The sequence below is a fragment of the Cyprinodon variegatus genome, unplaced genomic scaffold (assembly GCF_000732505.1).
Source record: "Cyprinodon variegatus isolate N-32 unplaced genomic scaffold, C_variegatus-1.0 Scaffold1048, whole genome shotgun sequence".
Taxonomy (NCBI): domain Eukaryota; kingdom Metazoa; phylum Chordata; class Actinopteri; order Cyprinodontiformes; family Cyprinodontidae; genus Cyprinodon; species Cyprinodon variegatus.
The window spans coordinates 225,362-243,393 of NW_015151501.1; the positions used below are offsets into that span (position 1 = coordinate 225,362).

At 37.6% G+C, this 18,032-nt stretch overlaps 2 protein-coding genes across 4 annotated transcripts; both read right to left on the reverse strand.

The window, feature by feature from the left end:
- Window positions 1-655: 655 nt before the first annotated feature.
- LOC107101051 (transcription termination factor 4, mitochondrial-like) lies at window positions 656-4,317 on the reverse strand. Its single transcript, XM_015399806.1, has 3 exons — window positions 3,654-4,317; window positions 3,037-3,221; window positions 656-1,120 (listed from the first exon to the last, which is right to left on the reverse strand). Exons 1-3 carry the CDS (start codon window positions 4,015-4,017, stop codon window positions 740-742), a joined length of 930 nt encoding a protein of 309 aa, XP_015255292.1. The 5' UTR covers window positions 4,018-4,317; the 3' UTR covers window positions 656-739.
- A 1,754-nt stretch (window positions 4,318-6,071) lies between these two features.
- On the reverse strand, window positions 6,072-17,742 carry pask (PAS domain containing serine/threonine kinase). 3 transcript variants are annotated; one of them, XM_015399802.1, is made up of 20 exons: window positions 17,171-17,416; window positions 16,694-16,908; window positions 16,428-16,598; window positions 15,727-15,861; window positions 15,018-15,152; window positions 14,702-14,918; window positions 13,231-13,412; window positions 13,013-13,142; window positions 12,730-12,901; window positions 11,071-11,303; window positions 10,815-10,932; window positions 10,153-10,709; window positions 9,913-10,055; window positions 9,255-9,422; window positions 9,039-9,164; window positions 8,742-8,876; window positions 8,455-8,654; window positions 7,030-7,163; window positions 6,797-6,946; window positions 6,072-6,717 (listed from the first exon to the last, which is right to left on the reverse strand). In XM_015399802.1, the coding sequence occupies exons 1-20, from the start codon at window positions 17,340-17,342 to the stop codon at window positions 6,560-6,562; spliced, it is 3,651 nt and encodes a 1,216-aa protein (XP_015255288.1). In that variant the 5' UTR covers window positions 17,343-17,416; the 3' UTR covers window positions 6,072-6,559. The 3 variants fall into 3 exon arrangements, with proteins under 3 accessions (XP_015255288.1, XP_015255287.1, XP_015255289.1); XM_015399801.1 differs by having other exon boundaries at window positions 17,147-17,416; XM_015399803.1 differs by lacking the exon at window positions 17,171-17,416 and adding an exon at window positions 17,424-17,742 and having other exon boundaries at window positions 6,073-6,717.
- Between the last annotated feature and the right edge of the window lie 290 nt (window positions 17,743-18,032).

Genomic DNA, 18,032 nt, shown 5'->3' on the forward strand with positions numbered 1-18,032 from the left:
ATTCAGCTGCCTGATATAATTCTTGGTAACAACAAATCAGGACGTTTTTATTGATTGAATGTGGGTATCTTACCTTATTTCTAAGACAAAATGCCGCTTGTGCTGCACAAATCAATGATCATCCATGGTACAACCTCTCCCACATGCTGCCTCTATCTCACAGATTCTCTGTTGACTCAGTGATAAGACAGAGATGCAAAAAGCTGAAACCACTTGTCAGTCACATAGTAACAGGGTGGGACTTTGTGCTTTTACCTATTCCTATTACTGTTTTTTCCCCTCTTTTCAGCTTATTAAATCTTATTTTGTGATTACCCAAGATTCTATTTGTTTTCTCTGAAGATGGCAAATTTCCCCTGCAGCATTCAACGCCTCGTATATATATATATATATATATATATATATATATATATATATATATATATATATATATATATATATATTCAGTCAGCATGAGTTAAACTAAGGTCACACTAAACCCATCACACCTCAGCATGATGACGCCACCTAAACTAACACAAAAACGAGTTCCTCGTCAGCAGATTGAGAAAAATCTAGGAAAGAACAAACAGGTCCATAAGTGAGTACCAGACTTTTTTCTGGGGCCTAAAGATACACAGGCATGAAGAGACAGAGGAAGCAGTAAAAATGGAGCAGTTCATTTATTTGATTAGATGCATACATTCATTAAATAACGCAATGTATTCTTTATGCAATGCTTAATTCTAACAGCTCTCAATTATCTCTTTTTCTTCTTCTTATATCCACTTTTTCCATCGGGTTCCTCTCCTTCGTCATCCTCTTCCTCGTCGCTATCAGCTTCGATGCTGCCATGCTCCAACTCTTCCTCCTTCCACTCTCTTGCCAAGAGTTTCTGAAACACATCATATTCCTCAGCCGACGCCTGAGCAACATCTACGATGAATGTGTGCTGGTCCACGTTAAGGATGCTGTCCAGTTTGGGGTTAATAATAGTGGTCTGTCCTTTTTTGTCCGGGGTTTGGTACAGGCCTCGACGCTCCAGGAAAACGTGACGACAGCGCACATCTTCCATAGTGAAACGGAACAACCTGCACTTCACCATCTCTGCTTGTTTGATTCCCATTCGGAAGTAAACGTACTGTGGAGACAGTATTTAACGCATGCAGTTAGAAAGAATAAAAAGTCAAAAATTACTAAGTCTACAAACAAAAAAAACTCAAATTTCAGTTTGTAGTTTGCAAATTGTAGTCATTTGGTAATTGCTCATTGAAAGAAAAAAGCCCCATAAAATCTTTTAACCATACCATTTTATCTCTGCGTATTTAAAGAAGTCATCACCCAGAAATCTGACCTTTCGTTTTAAAACCTGTTTGTTGGTGTTAAACTTGAATTAAAACCTGCTGGGTAATCTGGTGTGTCAAAGTGGCTTTTTTGGGGGGTCTGGGCTCATTTTGGGAATAATAAACTCTCCACGAAGTGTAATTTTGATCCTCCTCCTGTATTGACATCAACATTAGAAGGTAGTTAACATTAGCCAGCCTTGCCATAATTGCTCTAGTCTCTATTCCAAAAAAATAGCGGGGTGGGGGTCCAACATTCAAGAGTTCACCTGTAGGCAGCTGGTAAGTAAGTATAGTTACTTGTGTAACACATTACCTCTTGTGCAGATGACCAGAAATGAACCATGACAAACTGCTAATGTTGCTATTGTGTACATCATTAGTGACCCCTCACCCCCCACCATAGACTGTTCTCCCTGCTGCCCTCTGGGAAAAGGCTTTGCAGCATTTGCCGCAGGACCAGCAGGTTCTTCAACAGCTTCTTCCCCACTGCCATCAGACTGTTGAACTGCTGAGACTCTAATCAAGACTCTGCATCACACTTGAAAACATCAGATTTGCACTACCAACATGGCTGATTTTTTACATAATCCCTTTAAATAGAACACAGCCTAATGTTCTACTAAATTTTGCACCATATTTATTCACTTGCACTGAACCGAACCTTTCCATATCAATCCATTTTGATATGACTTGAAACTGGTTTTCCTTTTCTCCTACAGTTTACACTCTGATCACTGCTGCACTTAATACATGGTAATGTTGATTTCACCGCTGTAAGCCGCTCAATCCTTTTAAAAAGCTGTGTGCATCGAAATTTCCTTTGATGCATACAGTTTGACTACATCTACTCTTGCAAGAAAAAAATGGTATGAAAAGGTGTCCCAATGAGATCTTTTTTTTAATTTTTTCTAAACAAATAAAAGCTGAAATGCCGATTTCAGAAAGACAGTATAATTAATAAGTAGTAATATTATTATGTCCTCATATGGAAAATCTTAGGAGTGTGTTCTATTTAATATGTTATATCAGTCATACTGCAAAGATCATATTAATGCAACATTGATTTCAGTTAACTACGGGAAAAAATATAAACAGAAAATGCTTTATGGTTTATTTTTTTTGTATAAACAAATATAATAACAACCTAGAATAAATGTTTTTTTTATACTTCCAATTCCATTTAGTGTAAATAAATCAGTGTAAAAGCTAACTAATCTGCCCAAAAGGTTTCTTTTAAAATGTAAACAAATCTAAAAATCCTTTCATGTAAAAAAACAAAACAATTCTAAATCTAAAAAAAGCAAAAGATATACAAATTTCAATAATACAGAAAAAATGTATTTATAGTTTAATTCATAAGTTTTATTAAGAGTTTATTTTAAATTGACAAACTCAGTTTCTTCTTCTTATGTCACTCCTCTCTTTTAATTTGCCAAAACTGCAATTAAATTTCCATAATTGATCAGTTTCTCTATGGTCTTGTTAGCAAAATTAAACGTTGCTCCTGCTTTTAGTATTTAGTAAATTGCTGCAGTCATTTTTCGGGCACCCATTTGGTAAAAAGGTAATTTATTACCTTTTTTAATAAAACAGGACTGGTAAAGGAAGAAATGCACAATTTCATTGATTGAAAGTTTTGTTTGTTTTTTTTCTTAAAGAACTTTAGAGCCTTACAGTAAACCCGCTCTATTTAAGCTCTTTATATACTGACCTGAAACTTGTACTCTAGTTGGTCCAAGTCCTCCAACACCACCGCTGGACTATCTCGGAGGATTTCCGTCACCTGCTGGGTGGTAAACTGACACTTCTCTCTGAGAAACTGCACCACGTTTTTTACAGACTTCACAGGGACGGTTAAGATCTTAGGGTAGTGGACCACAGTTCTCTGAAGACTCCCTATAGGAGAGACGATAGGAAATGTTTGATTAAAGTACATTGCCATGTAAAAGTATTCAATTCCAACTTTTTTTTATCATATTATATCCAAAAATGCAATTTATTCCATTGAGATTGATTGTGATGAACTAAAAAATTGCATGACTGTAAAGTGGAGTGAAAAAAGGTTTATGGTAAAAAAAATTTTTTACAGCTAAACATCTGAATATTTGACCTATGATTAGCTTTGTCCATGTTCCACCAAAAAATTCCAGTTTTTCAATCAATAAATGAAGAAACGCATCCCCGCAGTATCATACTGCCATCCCCATGCTTTTCATTGGGCATATAATAAGCTTTGGGTTGCAACCTGACAAAATGTGTAAAAATATAAAAAGTGAAATACTGTTTGACGCTTTGATCAGTTCTTCAGTTGCTAGAGGACATATTTACCCTCAACCAAACCCAGCTTCCGTAGATGTTGTATCCGTTGCTGAAGCTGAGTCTCTTTAACCATGCACAGCTCAGGACACTTGTCAATCAGTTTCTGCACACTAGTGGGATTTAGTCCCAGGACAAATAGCACTGTAAGGGTTGATAAGACGTGTTTGGCAGCACTGGCTCCTTTCAACCTGGACACACTGTCGAATAACTGACCAGCCTGAGACTCTGTGAATCCCATATCGCTCAAAGAATGCAGGGACAGAACAGGAGAGAGTCTTAGGCTGCTCTGGGATGAAACAGAGGCAGTCTGATCTGAGGCAGAACATAAGAGTCTGCAGCTCAGGCACCAAGATGGGAGGTGGGATCCATTCATGGGCTTAACCTTGACTGGTAAGAAAGCGGAGGAGGAGACATTTTTTACAGTCTGTCGAAGAATCTGTGAAAGACAGAAATCACAATCAAAACACCAACGTAACACACTGTAATGTTAGCCTAACAAGGTTATAACAGGTTCACTAGCTTGGTTCCTATCGATTCTTCGAGTTTTTATTTTAGCACTTGGTCTACGAATGAGCTTCTTTAGTTAAAAAGATAACAAACATCTTATTTCAACCAATCGAAATTAACTTAAAATAAAAGTTTAAATGCAACAAGGCATTTTAACTCACAAGCCGCACAGCAACACGGCTCCCCATGATTGTCCGTCGTTTATTATCTTCCGACTAGAAACAGAGCGTTCCCTGATGCAATGTTTGGTACCTAGGTAACAGCAGGGGAATTTTGTGGTAGGAACTGAAGTTCATTCCTGTGTTTCATATAGTTTCAAAGAAAAAAATAAATAAATAAAGGTTTTCTTATGAGTCTCAATATTTTTTTTTTTAGATTGTCAGTTTAACAAATATAATCAGTAAACTATTGCTCCTATTATGTACTCCATATACCAGTCTTCCTTTAAACTTAAGCCTAAATTGAAGACAAACCCACTTTATAATCCAAGGGTGCCCTTTTGTTTTAAAGTAAAGCTTTATAGGGGGCAGTCACTACTGGCATCAAACAAGACCTTACTTGCAGTTTCTGCCCTATCTCAAACCAAATCCATAGATATGAAACAAGAAATCTAGCCCTGGAAATCAAAAACAAAAAAAGCTGCAACCTTTACAGATTTCTCTTGAAGTTCTCCAGGGAGCCAAATTCAATTCCTCTGGTCTCCAATGCTCTCGAGTCCTGTGCCTCAGCATAGTGCTTAACTTTAGATTGAAATTACTCAATTCAATGCTTTCCATGAGAGGGAGAGTACTTTTGGTAAGTGTTATAGTTTACAAAATAAAGCAGAACCTTTACTTTTCACGATTTTATCCCACCCCATTAAATTCCTTTCCAGCAATAAAGCTATTTGCAGAAGTGGACAGTAACTTGTTACATTTACTTGATTTACTCATGGTGTGACTCTACACACCATGAGTAACTTCAGCTATTCAGAGAGCAGGTGAAAATTCAGTGAATAGTAGATATTGCATCTGCAAATTCATAATTTCCTGACATGACCTGCTGTTAGGACTGGTTTTGTAAATTTATGATGAAAAAGAAATCCATTAAGAGGTAATTTTGTAGTTTTTTAATTGAAGTCAGAATTAGCACATAACTCTCATAGTTTCAAACATTAAATCAGATGTTAGAAGCCTACAGTTATTCAGTATTTGAGTAGCCATTTTACTAACTTGAGTAGTTGGATACCGTAACTACTTAGCTATGCTTAAGTAGAAAAAAAAGTTATAGTGATCTTATTTGATAAAAGATTTGGGTACTCTTCTAACCTCTGACTATATTCAAAAAAAAAAAACAAAAAAAACTTCCATCACTGCCATTTACAATTGTTCTGTACTCTGCACACACAGTGATACTTGGACAATTAAATCTCTCTTTATTTGCAGGGAAAGGTGCCCGTGGTGTTGCTACCTCAGAAACCATGATTCAGGTTTAACCTCCTCACGCTTTAAACCTTTCCCCTTTAGCTCTGATGGTTAATGTGTAGTGTGCACGTCTACTTATTGTAAATGTTTGTTTCTTGCTTTCATGCACTTCCATACCTTCCACATCTATACTGACATTAATAACCAGACATACCACTTCCTGTACACTGATTCAATTTCAAGGTGTCCAGTTTTTTTTAGGTCAGCAGTATTCAAAGGACATGAACCTTTAAGTGTTCTTGGAGAACTTTCAGTCTGAGATTAGAAAGGGTATTTTCACAGCTCTTGTTTGTTCAAATAAACCTCATTTGACTCAGTATGTTGTTCAAGGTCATCTATAACATCCCTCCTTAGAGTCCAGCTCCTTTCCCCTCTCACTCCAAGGTTCTTTCACTTAAGAAGCAATTAAACAAGTGATGTTTGGAACTTGTTTGTGGGAAGACATTTATTGAGGCATAAAAATAAATACAAAAAGTGTTTTAGATGTTTTTACATGTCATTAAAATATCCAAACATCAAGATTAAAATTCTGATTAAAAAGCTGTAATTCACAAAAAAAATAAATTAATAAAAAAATAGAAAGCTGAGAATCTATGATTACAACGCTAGATGTATTTTTTTTAGCAAAGAGGAACAAAATGTATTAAAAAAACAATTTCAGAAAATGAAATCAAACAATAAATCTAAAGAGATTTAGGTTCTTCTGTTTATAGCTTCACCTCATCTCCTCCTAAAGGATCATGAACTATGACTGGAGGGAGACTGTGAAAAGCTGATTATAAAAAAATATAAATATATACATATTCATTAAAATCTTTCTAATTACTAACAAAAATGAATTGCTCTAAAAAAATGTCCATTTAAAAAGCTTATTTTTTCTTGTGTTGTAACTAGGATATTCATGTCTGACAGACTGTTAGGCTGCTGCCATTTTAAATCTAGTAATCAATCCCCAGAGAGGTACTTTTGGAGCTCAGTTTCCAGGGCCACCATTGACTGATTCTCTTCCTCGTCTTCCTCTGACAGAGTCTCGTCACCATAATCTGGGAACAGACTTGGGCTGACGTATTCAGTCGGACTAGGGTCCCGATTCTGTGGAGAACCTGTTAGAAGATAATGAGTTTTTAGAATAAAATGTGCCAATTCGTTCCTAAGCTAATCTAGATATTGAATACTACTTACAGAAGCTCTGAGAAGAAGGAACAACCTCAGTCCAGCTGTATTCTACGAGGGAAATGGGCTGGCTGATCCACGACTGCAACAGAAGCTGGTCTAAAGTCATCCTCTTTGCTGGATTGGAGCGCAGCAGGCCTCTTAAAACGGCATGCAGCTCTGAGAGGGGGCGCCAAGAATATTTGCATAACCAAATTATAAAAGACTGAGGTAATAAATTGAAAGAGGGAACTTCTGCATACCTGGAGACAGGGGGAAGGGAGGCCTTAGTTTGGCTTCAAGGATTTCCCCTACATCACAGAATGGGTTCTCACTGAACAGTAGAGTGTAGAGCAGAACGCCCAGAGACCACATCTCAAGCTCGGGACCCTCATAGCTGGAAGAGGAGCGCAATCATCAGATTCACCTCAGCAGTCAATACAGTGTTTAGCATTTGTTGTTTTAGTTTAAGAAGTATTGCATTCTGAACACATGGATTCTGTAAACATTATAAAGTTTAATGGTTTATGAAGGGCTGTATCTGAGTGCTGACCTAGATTCTGCATGGGAAGTCTTATTGCTCTCTAAAGGGAGGAACAGAACCTGTGAACAACTCTAATAACTCTTGTCTGATCAACTTCACTAATCTAGAAAATTAGTTTCATGTGTTTTAGTTTGAAATACATATAATCTAATTGTTTTTAAAGAAAACAAATGTAGAAAACTCATAAATGCCCTGAATACATGCGTTTCTAAACATATAGCACTCTAGAATACCATTTTTACCCATTATGCCATATAACAGCGGCCCCCAACCACCGGGCCGCGGACCGGTACCGGTCCGTTGGTCATTTGGTACCGGGCCGCACAAGCGGGATTTTCTGCGGTTACAGCGACCAAAACAAAGCTACGGAGCAGACAGGACATTAGGAGCACGTTACGGAGAAACAAGCTCAGGGCTCTCACTAATTCAACATAATGGTGAGTTTTATTTTTATGCTGTTCGTATTTGATTTTATGCCAGTCTTATCATTTTATTTGATTGTATTTACCCCCCACACTTTAAAGGCCGGTCCGTGAAAATATTGCCTAACATATAACCGGTCCGTGGCGCAAAAAAGGTTGGGGACCGCTGCTATGTAATGACTAAATATTGGGATCATTGTATCATTTATCTGCCATCATAAAGTTTGTAATTGGTATATTTTCCTGATGAAACCAAAAGGCAGATCTTACATTACACATAATGCAGCACACTGAAATTTTTAAGTGCAACAGGAACTAAATGAGCAGAAAAACAAAAATTGTTGCAATTTTTAAAGTGTCCTCGTCACTGAAATGGCTTTATGGATCTCATCTTTAATTCATACTTTGCTCCTGAGCTACCATCCACAACAAACATTGTAGAAACAGGAAGCTACATGGCAGTTTGTCTGGCCTCACATAAGCCAGAGTGAAATATATTTATTTTTTATATTTAAAGGAACATATCTTACACACATGCTTACCTTTATTTCGACATATTTCTGCTAAAAAGTGTATTAGTCCATTGGTTGGCCAATGCAATAAAATATAAACTTTTCCTAATTTAGAAAAAAAACAAACATATGCATACCAAAAACTGACCAGTGTTTATGAACTTGTCTAAGAAGCATTTGATTTATTATTCGCATGAATGAAAGACTCACGGATTTCCCTGAAGCACTTCTGGTGAACAATACTCCAGCGTCCCACAAAAGTTATAGAACAGCTTCCCTGGAGCCAGTATGGCAGCAGAACCAAAATCTATCAGTCGAATGTGAAAACATTTGTCAATTATGATGTTTTCATCTTTTATGTCCCTGTGAATGATGTTCTTGGTCCTCAGATAGAAAACAGCTGCCACAATCTGGAAAACAGAAACGCACAGAACCTTGAGTCACAAAAACACTTCAGTTAACCTTCCATCTGTGCCATCGCTGGTCGTTACCATTACCTGTCTAAAGATATAGCTGGCCAGCGGCTCATCCAGCCTTGGCTGCATGTCTATGAATTCAAAAAGATCCAAACCATCTCCATGTTTCTCCATCACCATCTGGAAAAAACTCTCATTCTCAAACACCTCTGTCACCTAGAGGTTCATCCACACACACACACACACACACACACACACACACACACACACACACACACACACACACACACACACACACACACACACACACACACGCAAAGTGATATGTAAAGTATAAAATAATCTAGTTTGCCTGAGGCTATAAAACAGCAATGTTACCTTCACAATGTTATGGTGTTGGACTCGGGTCAATATGGCAATCTCCTGGCTCACTTTTCCCAGCATCGGGTCATCCACCCAGCAGTCACTCATTATTCTTGCTTTGTTAATAAACTTCACTACGACCTGCACATGTTTTGTTAGGAGGAAAAAAACTGCATGTAAACAGGAGCGGTACTACATTTACCAAAGTTCTACATCAAAACTATCTCCTACTTCTTGTCCGTTGGAGCGTCTTATTGCCTTCCAGACAAAACCAAATGCTCCTTTCCCCACGGCTTTGATTGGTTGGTATTCTTCTTCAAACTGCCCGTCACAGGCCCGAGAATGTTCAAGATCCAGAGTGGAGCGCAGCGCTTCTCCTTGACCGGCATCACCCGCCCTCTGATGGAGGGAACACACAAACAAAATGCAAGTTACACAGCTGCTGAGGGTACATTAGAGTGAAACGAAATGAACTTTTTAGATTTTTAGCAAATGGCTGCAGTTAAATAAATGGTCTCAATATTTTCCGTACCAACTGCTACTCTAACCACTCATTTTTTAAAACCAAGTTCCTGGTATAGGGTTTTACTTTTTCACTACCATGATAAACTGTGATGGGGAAACTTTTTTTTTTCCAACATCTTTTGTTAATGGGGAGAAAAAAAATACTTTCATCCACTTTCAGCAAAAATGTTATATATATATATATATATATATATATATATATATATTCTGTTTTTCATGTATGCATTGATCTGTGCATGCAAGCTTGTACATGCCATAAATGTTTATGCTTACTTCTTTCTTGTTGAATGCTAAAAAGAAATTTCTATTCAATTTTCACATATTGAAAAACAGTTTCTGATGACAGGTCTCAACTGCTGCTAACCTTTGCTGGACTTGTTCCTGATTGGTTGTGAATCGAGGACTCTGTTTGCAACAGTGCCCCCTGCTGGTTTGATCTTTTTATCCACACACAGAACATGAAGTTTCCATCAGAGAGGTTAGTCCTGCAAACGTCACACTGCACATCTAGAGGAAAGTTAAAAGAAAAAAAATACAGTAACTTTAGGTTATGTGTCTGATTATAATGGAGGAAAATGACAAAGTAAATTTTTAAATTACCAACCTACTCTTGAGCCATCTCTGTGGTATCCATTTCCTACAAACTGTCCCTCTAGTATCTGTGTAGTGTTTGAGATCAGGTCTTGTCCATTTATCTTCTGTTTTTTAGGTGTTGATGTGGCAGGCATGTCTGTATGGGACTGAATTCCACTATTCGCTTGTACTGAACACTCCTGGTTCTTCCCTTTATGAATCAAAGAGAGCGCTTCCCACTGATCTTGCTCTTCATTCAAACCAACCTTAGCCTCTACTCCAGCACCAGTGGGCTCAGCTTTTTGGTCTGATTCTTCCACACCCAGAGAAGCTGTTTTTAGAAGCTCGGCTGTATCACAGGATATCACCGACTGCAGGTAGTCGTTGGTACACCTTTGGATGCCGAGCTGCCCGGCACCGTCGTTCAGATTCAGATCTGCTAGAGCATGTGTTACTGCATCTCCATTGCTGTCGATGTCCACAAAGCAGCTGGCTGAATCCGCTGGATGCGCTAGATTGGACTTATCTACCTGGGCTGCTCCCTGATCACCCTGACCAGCAAAATTCTCACAGAAACCGCAGGACGATCTGAGAAATTAAGTTCAAAAACAAAAGTTAAATCTTTTTTCTGCATTTATCTAAAGACTGTATCTTTAAGGCTTTGTGACTGCATCACTGCCACATTTAAACAACCTGCTTTCCATTGAGATGATCTCAAAGCTCGACCCTTGGAGGACCGAGGGACATGAGTGATGATCATTTCTCGCCTCATTACAGCTGCCACCTGCTCTGCCATCTTGACCAGGAGTGTCTGCATATAAAAGTGGAAAACATTTCAGAATCTCGTTAACGGCCTCATCATTTATTTAACTGGAGTGAAATTAATAAAGATTAAATGTGCAAGTAAAAAAATAATACACAAAGTAAAGAAGGTCAAAATACATCGTACCTGCTGTAATCCTGACAGCAGGTACGATGCTGTCCGGATTCACATTAACCAGCTGCTCAGCTCTGTTTTGGATGGATGGATCGGTGGAAACCGAGCAGCATGTATCCTCCTCTGGAGTTTGTACCCAGGCGTATGTCTTAAGGAGAGCCTGGGTGGAGTCCGCCCCGTCCAGCGAGGTGGAGCAGGGAGCTGCCCGGGCTGCTTCCTCAATCAGCACTGTGGTGTCATTAGCCCTGGGAAGACATTTTATTTATGCTGCTAATTAGGTTGAATAAAATATGAAACCTGTGATCAAATTATATATATATATATATATATATATATATATATATATATATATAAAAAAAACCATTCAGTGCCATGGAAAAGTGACGAATCCTCAAACTTATCACATTATCATATAACAGCCATGATGATATGCTGTATGTTTAGTGTGAATCCAGATGTTCAATAGGCCTCAGAATTCTTATAAAGAACATTAGTAAACAAACAGCTTCCATCTTTTCTCTGAAATATGGCAGAGCCAGAAACACGCAGTAGAAATGCTTTCCAGCATGGAGAGAGAAGGTGATCAGAGACATGGGGAAATGTAGCACTGCACTAGACTACTAAACTGCACTAGACTACAGTAGATTAATCTACAACAAAGCTATTCCTGTTAGAACTATGGTCAGAGGTTATCCCTAAATCAAAGTGAGACGCTTCGATAACATTTTAACAAAAAGGTTTACAATTATTCTCTCTCCAACATGATATGAGCAATAAAAAAAGTGACAAACAATTCAAGTCTCTTTGCAAATCCCAAAAATCTCAAAACCTTTAACAAAATTATTAGCTGTGATTGATTCATACTTACTGCATATATACATTAACAAAGAGAGGCTCATTACAAATAAAGAGATTTATATATATATATATATAAATAAAAAAGAAGTAATCTTAATTTTCCTTCCACTTCATAATTATGGAATGCTTTATAATAATCCATCAAAAATCAGAACAGAACGTGTTGCAGTTTTTAGCTGTGATCCCTTTTAAAAGACACTTAATAGACACTCTGTAGATCCAGTACAATTTTGCAACTATTTGCAAAATTTGGGTGGTTAAAAATGTGTTAGTTTCCATTTGTTTTTTGAGCTACTTCTCTGGAAATGCATTTATTAACCTAATAAAAAACAAACAAAAAAATGTACAGGGTTGTTAGTCTTAAGATAGAGAAAGAAATGACAGACATGCCATTATTATTTACACTAAAAACTTGACTATAGTAGAAAAGAAAAAGAATTAAAGCAGTAACATTGTTAGACCAAATATGTAACGACTTATATATATACACTTATATAATATATTATTATTCTTATATCTCATACCCCCAGACCAAATAAACAGGGATGAGGCAGGGGATGTAAACAGTGTCAAAATGTGATTTCTGGTCCCAGACAGTAGAGCTGCCTGTGTGTCCAGATTACCTGCAAAGCACATTAAATATACATGGATACAAGTGCTGTTTAAAGGCACGCCTGTTGCGTCTGCAGCATTAGTCTTTCCAGTATTCATGAAACACCACACAAAGGTATATATAATAGAATAAATAATTACTGTATTTAAAAAACACCCCTCTTTGATGAAAACCTAAGTAAATAGTGGCTGCTTACTTACATAACTAAATGTGTGGAGGTGACTGCAGGAAGAGAGAGCGTAGACAGAGAACTGCCCTGATTCTCCAGCCTGGAGCTGGTTCCAGTGAAGATCCTGCCTCTACCATTGGAGCTCTTTTTAAGGATAGCTTGCTGCACCATAGCCATGTCTCCAGCTACCAGGGATGAGGGATCTAAGGTTAGGACAGGAGAAAAAAAAAAGATCCACAGGGCTAAATAGATAGCAGATATAAATGGTACAAGTAAAGACCAAACTACATTTCCATAAAAGCAGAAGCTCTCACCGTTATTCACTGATATTCTAGACATGGCTGGACTTTTGCCCATCTCCACCTGAGAATCAGAAACGGGGGCGGCTTTTCTGTCCGAGTCCGACATCCACTCATAGAAACCAGGCATCAGAAAAGCGACACTCTGTTGACAAGAAGAGACAGTGAGAGATATAAGAGCTGACCTGATCCTCAGTTTGAGCAGCCTGGCTGGACTGGTCAATTTGGCTAACCTTTCCCTCAAGCTCATCCTTGCTGTATCCAAACAAGCTAAGGGCCAGGTGGTTGTGAATGCTGAAGATTGAACTGTCTGCCCGAAGGAGGAGAAGGCCGCTCAAAGGGGCGAACGCCCAGACTGTTCCAGAGTACTCTGGTGTTTGCGTGGGAGAGGTGATGGTCTGGTCAGCTTCGCCTTCTGTAAAAAAAAAGATAAGAAAACAAAAATGTTGAATTGGTCTTTGGTGCTTAAAGGATCAATGTTTTAAAACTGGTTAGAGATGCATCATTACATTTCTCCTCTCGGATCAAGTTTTTAAGCCTTTTTGAATTGAATGATAACTTATAATAAACTACACTTTAGCCTTTTAACTGGAATTCAGGATTTCTAAAAATTTTGTGGCCAGCACATGTGGCTGATGCTTTGAGGCGGGTCTCCCATATTTTCACTTATAAATGAAAATGCACCTAAAATTTGAAATGTTAGGAGCATCGTAAAAAAAAAAAAAATTCAACCCCACCTTTTCTCCTTTCGTTTAAGTAAAACAGGATCACAAATATCCAGCAGCTTTAATTTAAAAGCAGACGACATATTAAAATACTGTTCTATTCAGCCAGGAGGACTGGCATGACCTTCTTCTTGTTGATATGACGTTTTCTAAACCTACAAAACATAAAGCAATAGACCCAGATAGGGAAAAAAAAAACAAAAAAAAAACTGTTTTACTACTTTTGAAAAGACTGTTTTATTTCCTGCTTTGGATCTATTTAGAGATTCTTTTTCTTAAAAACAAACAAACCCAAACATCAGTACTTTCTTTGTGTCTTTATCTTAATGCAGGTTCATTGAGGTGTGTGAAAAATAAATCTATTTATTTGTGTAGTTTTCATAAGAATAAAAAAAATGTGGATCATGAAGCTTTTATTACTTAATAGTTTTAGACTTATAAGACTTTGTTTGCCTATTCTATGATTAGATGCATTCATTCTAATGCTTTACCTACATGTATAAACTGACCTTAATAGGATTCTATGACATCTGATTCTGATCTGAGCCAGGTTGTTTGACAGAGGAGGGCGTCTGATTAAACCAAATTACCTCCGAGTACCCTGCGGCTGTTAGCTAATTTGTATTGTAGTTGTAAAACCACATTTCCCTACAGCAAATGAATGGATTATTAAACATTATAAAAGTTCAAAGCTGCAGGTGCAAAAGACCTGAAATGACAAAGACCTGAAATGATGAACACTTATTCAACATTTTCAACTTAACTATTGCAATAAGTAAAATAACGATGTTTTAAACTGTGTTTGATGGCTTCATTTTTTTAAATTTCTCCTTTTATATTAAGCAATGTAATGATTTGTGCAGCGAGAGTTTATATATATATGCATAAAACCTGCTAAAATGGGCTCAAATATACTGTAGTTGTAACCATGTTGAAGTTGACATCATTATCCAAGGTTTGATTTGTGAATGTTTTCTACCGGATGATGGAGAGAGAGCCTCTTTGAAGTTCCTATGATCTGAAATGTTCTTCTTGCTCGCAGGAGAAAGGAGATGGGAGTCGTCTCTTGATGAGGCGCAGTCATCATGGTTGTTGGTCTGTGGTTTTCCACACAGCGCTGCCCCCTGAAGTTTCACACAGAGCGGGACAGATGCTCCTCCTTTGCTTTTCCCATACACCTTCTGAACCCTGAGCATCTGAAAGGAAATTATTACAGAACACTAGTTATGTACCTAAAATATTCAGCAAACATAAAAAAAACAGACGTCATTATTTAAACAGTATTTTGTTCTTACTTTGGGCAATGCATGACTGTAGAGGGGAATTTGTAAAGCCGGGATAAGCTCCTTTATAGAAACTCCTTTTAAGTCCTCAGGGTGGTGATATCCATGTAGATGAGCAAAAGCTGAGTCAGAGCTTAGGATAGAACCCTTAAATGAAAAATAAATATACATCTAAAACCAGATATTCCTGCACAAAATAAAAAAAGGTACATTATTTATTTGTCTGCAATGTCTCACACTTAATCAACCCTTTTTTTTTAGGCAGTTAGGATTACCAACATAATTTCTACCTGCTAAATGCCAGAAAATGGGAGGAATACCTGTTTTTTATCCAAATAACATCTCCTTCATAGGTTTGCATACACCTTTAAATGATCTGGAACACCCGATATACCTGTGAGCTTCTGAGGATAACTCGCAGCATCAAAGTTTGGGCTGGGTACACTTCTATATATTGAGGTAACCCCACAAATACAGCTTCCCTGACATCCTTAACAATTTTGAAGAAAGGGAATTGTGAACCTCTATAAGCCATTTCTCTGCATATGTCAAAAATACAAGCCTTTAGTAAATTAAAAATAAAAAACAGTTGGTAATGCTATCTGAAAAGGTTTAGTTGGATCTTTTTATACAATAGATGTTTCAACTTCAATGTATATACACCCAAAAAAGTAGGCATATGATTGTAGTTTTTTTTAGAGATAGATATTGGAATACACACATCTTGGGAAAAGGAGACAAAGGCTGATATCCTCTCCACAGATTCCATCATCACAAGCAACTGGTCTTCATTTTCTGACTGCCTGTAGGTACACACAGATACCGGTACCTCTCCAGATAATCTCACAGCATCCACCTAGAAAACAAAATTGAAAAGAAACTTCGTAAAAACATGAAATAGCACTATTATAGTAGATACACAAATATTGAGTGACACAGCATTCATGTGGTAAATATTCCAATTTGCAGTGCACTGAACCTTTAACTAGCAATGCCTTTTGCACCATGACTTTAAACTGGGTTTCCTTTTTGAATACATTGTCCACATTTGATCACTGCTACAATTTATAAATGGTAATGTTTCTTTCACTGTTGTAAGCTGCTCATTCACAGTCGAAAGCTGAATGCATCAAAATTTCATTTCGTATACTCTCTATATACAAAATGACAAAGTTTGTCTAAATCTAACCAAGGAACTGCTTCAATGCATCATCTACACAAATGGTGTATTCAAGCTCAACTTTCATGAATACATTTTGCCAGTTAAATGGACTTTTACATGATCAGTTTTTCAGTTACCATCACACTTAAGGTATGCTGCAATATTGCAGAATATTTTTTCTCTCAATATCATACAGACGGAGTGATAACATGGTGAGATGTACAACTCAGAAAACAATTTCAGCTTAGTGTTTTTCATACCACTTGTCCAGACAGGGTAGCAATGGTTCCATCTGCTAGCTGATAATCTTCTTCCAGGGCTTCTTCCAGGACCTGATTAGTTCTCCTTAAAACAGATGACAGCTTCTTTCCAACCAGTTCCTTAGTGGAGCTCTCAAACAGTTTGACAGCCTGGTCATTTACTGATAAAATCTGATAATAATAATAAAAAAGGTGACATATTAAAGTTGTTAGTTTTCAAATATTGAGGATCAAGCAACAAACATTACTGACTGCATGTTCATTACCTCTGCTGTTTCATGGCAGACAATGAGAATAACTTTGTTAGGGCTGATGGAAGATGGATGTCCAGACAGGGCTATATCTCCAGAAATAATCCGATTGATGAGACTTTCCTCAGGTTCAGGGGAAGCATTGGGCAAGGAGTCAGAAGAAACTTGGGAGCCAAGAAGTAAACAATATTTCTTCGCAGACATGGTGGTGTAAACATCCAAAGGCTCTCCTGTGGGGAGAACATTAGGATTTTTATTGCTGGACAAACCAGTTCCTCATTTAAAAAAATAATTGAATGAATTCAAGTCATAATTTAAGTGAATTTAAAAAGTTCAAACTCTGCCGGTCATTTTTTCAGATGTAGACATCCTTCTTCTTATAATAATTTGAACTTGTAATGCACTTTATATTGATACAAATCCCAAAGTGCTATAGTAAAACAGGTAAGTGTTAATTAAAAACATTACCTGTAATGAAGTCGGGATACTCACGATGCTGCAAAGGAAATAAACTATTGCTCGGTCTCTGGGTGCATGGGAAGGACTTATTTAGGTCCAAATCACCCTTCAGTTGAACACAGGAGAGTTTGGGTAGCACACAAATGGTATGTCCTTTATTTCCCAAGCTTATGTACGATCGAGTAGGTCTAACATTGCGTTTCATCGTATAAGAGCGAAGTCAACGAACTAGGAAGGGTTTAACTGACAGCCAAGAAGCTCATAGAGTAGCCATTAATACACCCACCTCAACTCAAGAGCTTCGGTTTGTATTCCGCCGTTGTTAGGAGGCAGTTTCAGTTGGTGTTTAGCTGACAAGGTAACCGAGTCTCCGCTGAGATTTCTGGGTGCTAATTGCTATGCTAACGCTAATACTCACATCCCTGCTAGGCTCTCTGCCTCTGCTGCGGCAGCATTATCAGACGAGGTTATCTGGATGTTAGCACAGCCTCATAGACACGGTACTCTTAGTGGAAGGACAACCCTCGTTATTGTTACTGACGGCTTGAGGCCCGTTACTGGTCTGCACCCCTACGGTGTTGTTTTGGATCTCGCGGGCTTCAAGCATAAGACAGATGCGTTTCTTCTAGCCAATAGGAGTCCTTGCTGGCTTTCGCGGGAATTCTATTGGATAATTAACCGGAAATCACGCTTTTGTTTCCATGGATACGTTCTAATAAAAACCTAGAAATACAATAATTATAACTACAAATTAAATTCACAAAGGGTTTAAATCTAAATATATCTTCTTATTACTGGCCCAAACATCAATGGATCCATAAGCGATATTATTTTTCCTAGGTGTTATTATTATATATATGTAAACCTAAATGTTTATATCACCAACAGTAAAAAA

Coding starts and splice junctions, on each gene's coding strand:
- LOC107101051 (XM_015399806.1), bottom strand. CDS start 4,017: ATGAATGGATCCCACCTCCCATCTTGGTGCCTGAGCTGCAGACTCTTA. Junction 3,222..3,653: donor GAAGCTGGGTTTGGTTGAGG/GTAAATATGTCC, acceptor TCTCTCCTATAG/GGAGTCTTCAGAGAACTGTG. Junction 1,121..3,036: donor AACTAGAGTACAAGTTTCAG/GTCAGTATATAA, acceptor CTGTCTCCACAG/TACGTTTACTTCCGAATGGG.
- pask (XM_015399801.1), bottom strand. CDS start 17,342: ATGAAACGCAATGTTAGACCTACTCGATCGTACATAAGCTTGGGAAAT. Junction 16,909..17,146: donor GTATCCCGACTTCATTACAG/GTAATGTTTTTA, acceptor TTCTCCCCACAG/GAGAGCCTTTGGATGTTTAC. Junction 13,143..13,230: donor AGGATGAGCTTGAGGGAAAG/GTTAGCCAAATT, acceptor TCTTGTCAACAG/AGTGTCGCTTTTCTGATGCC.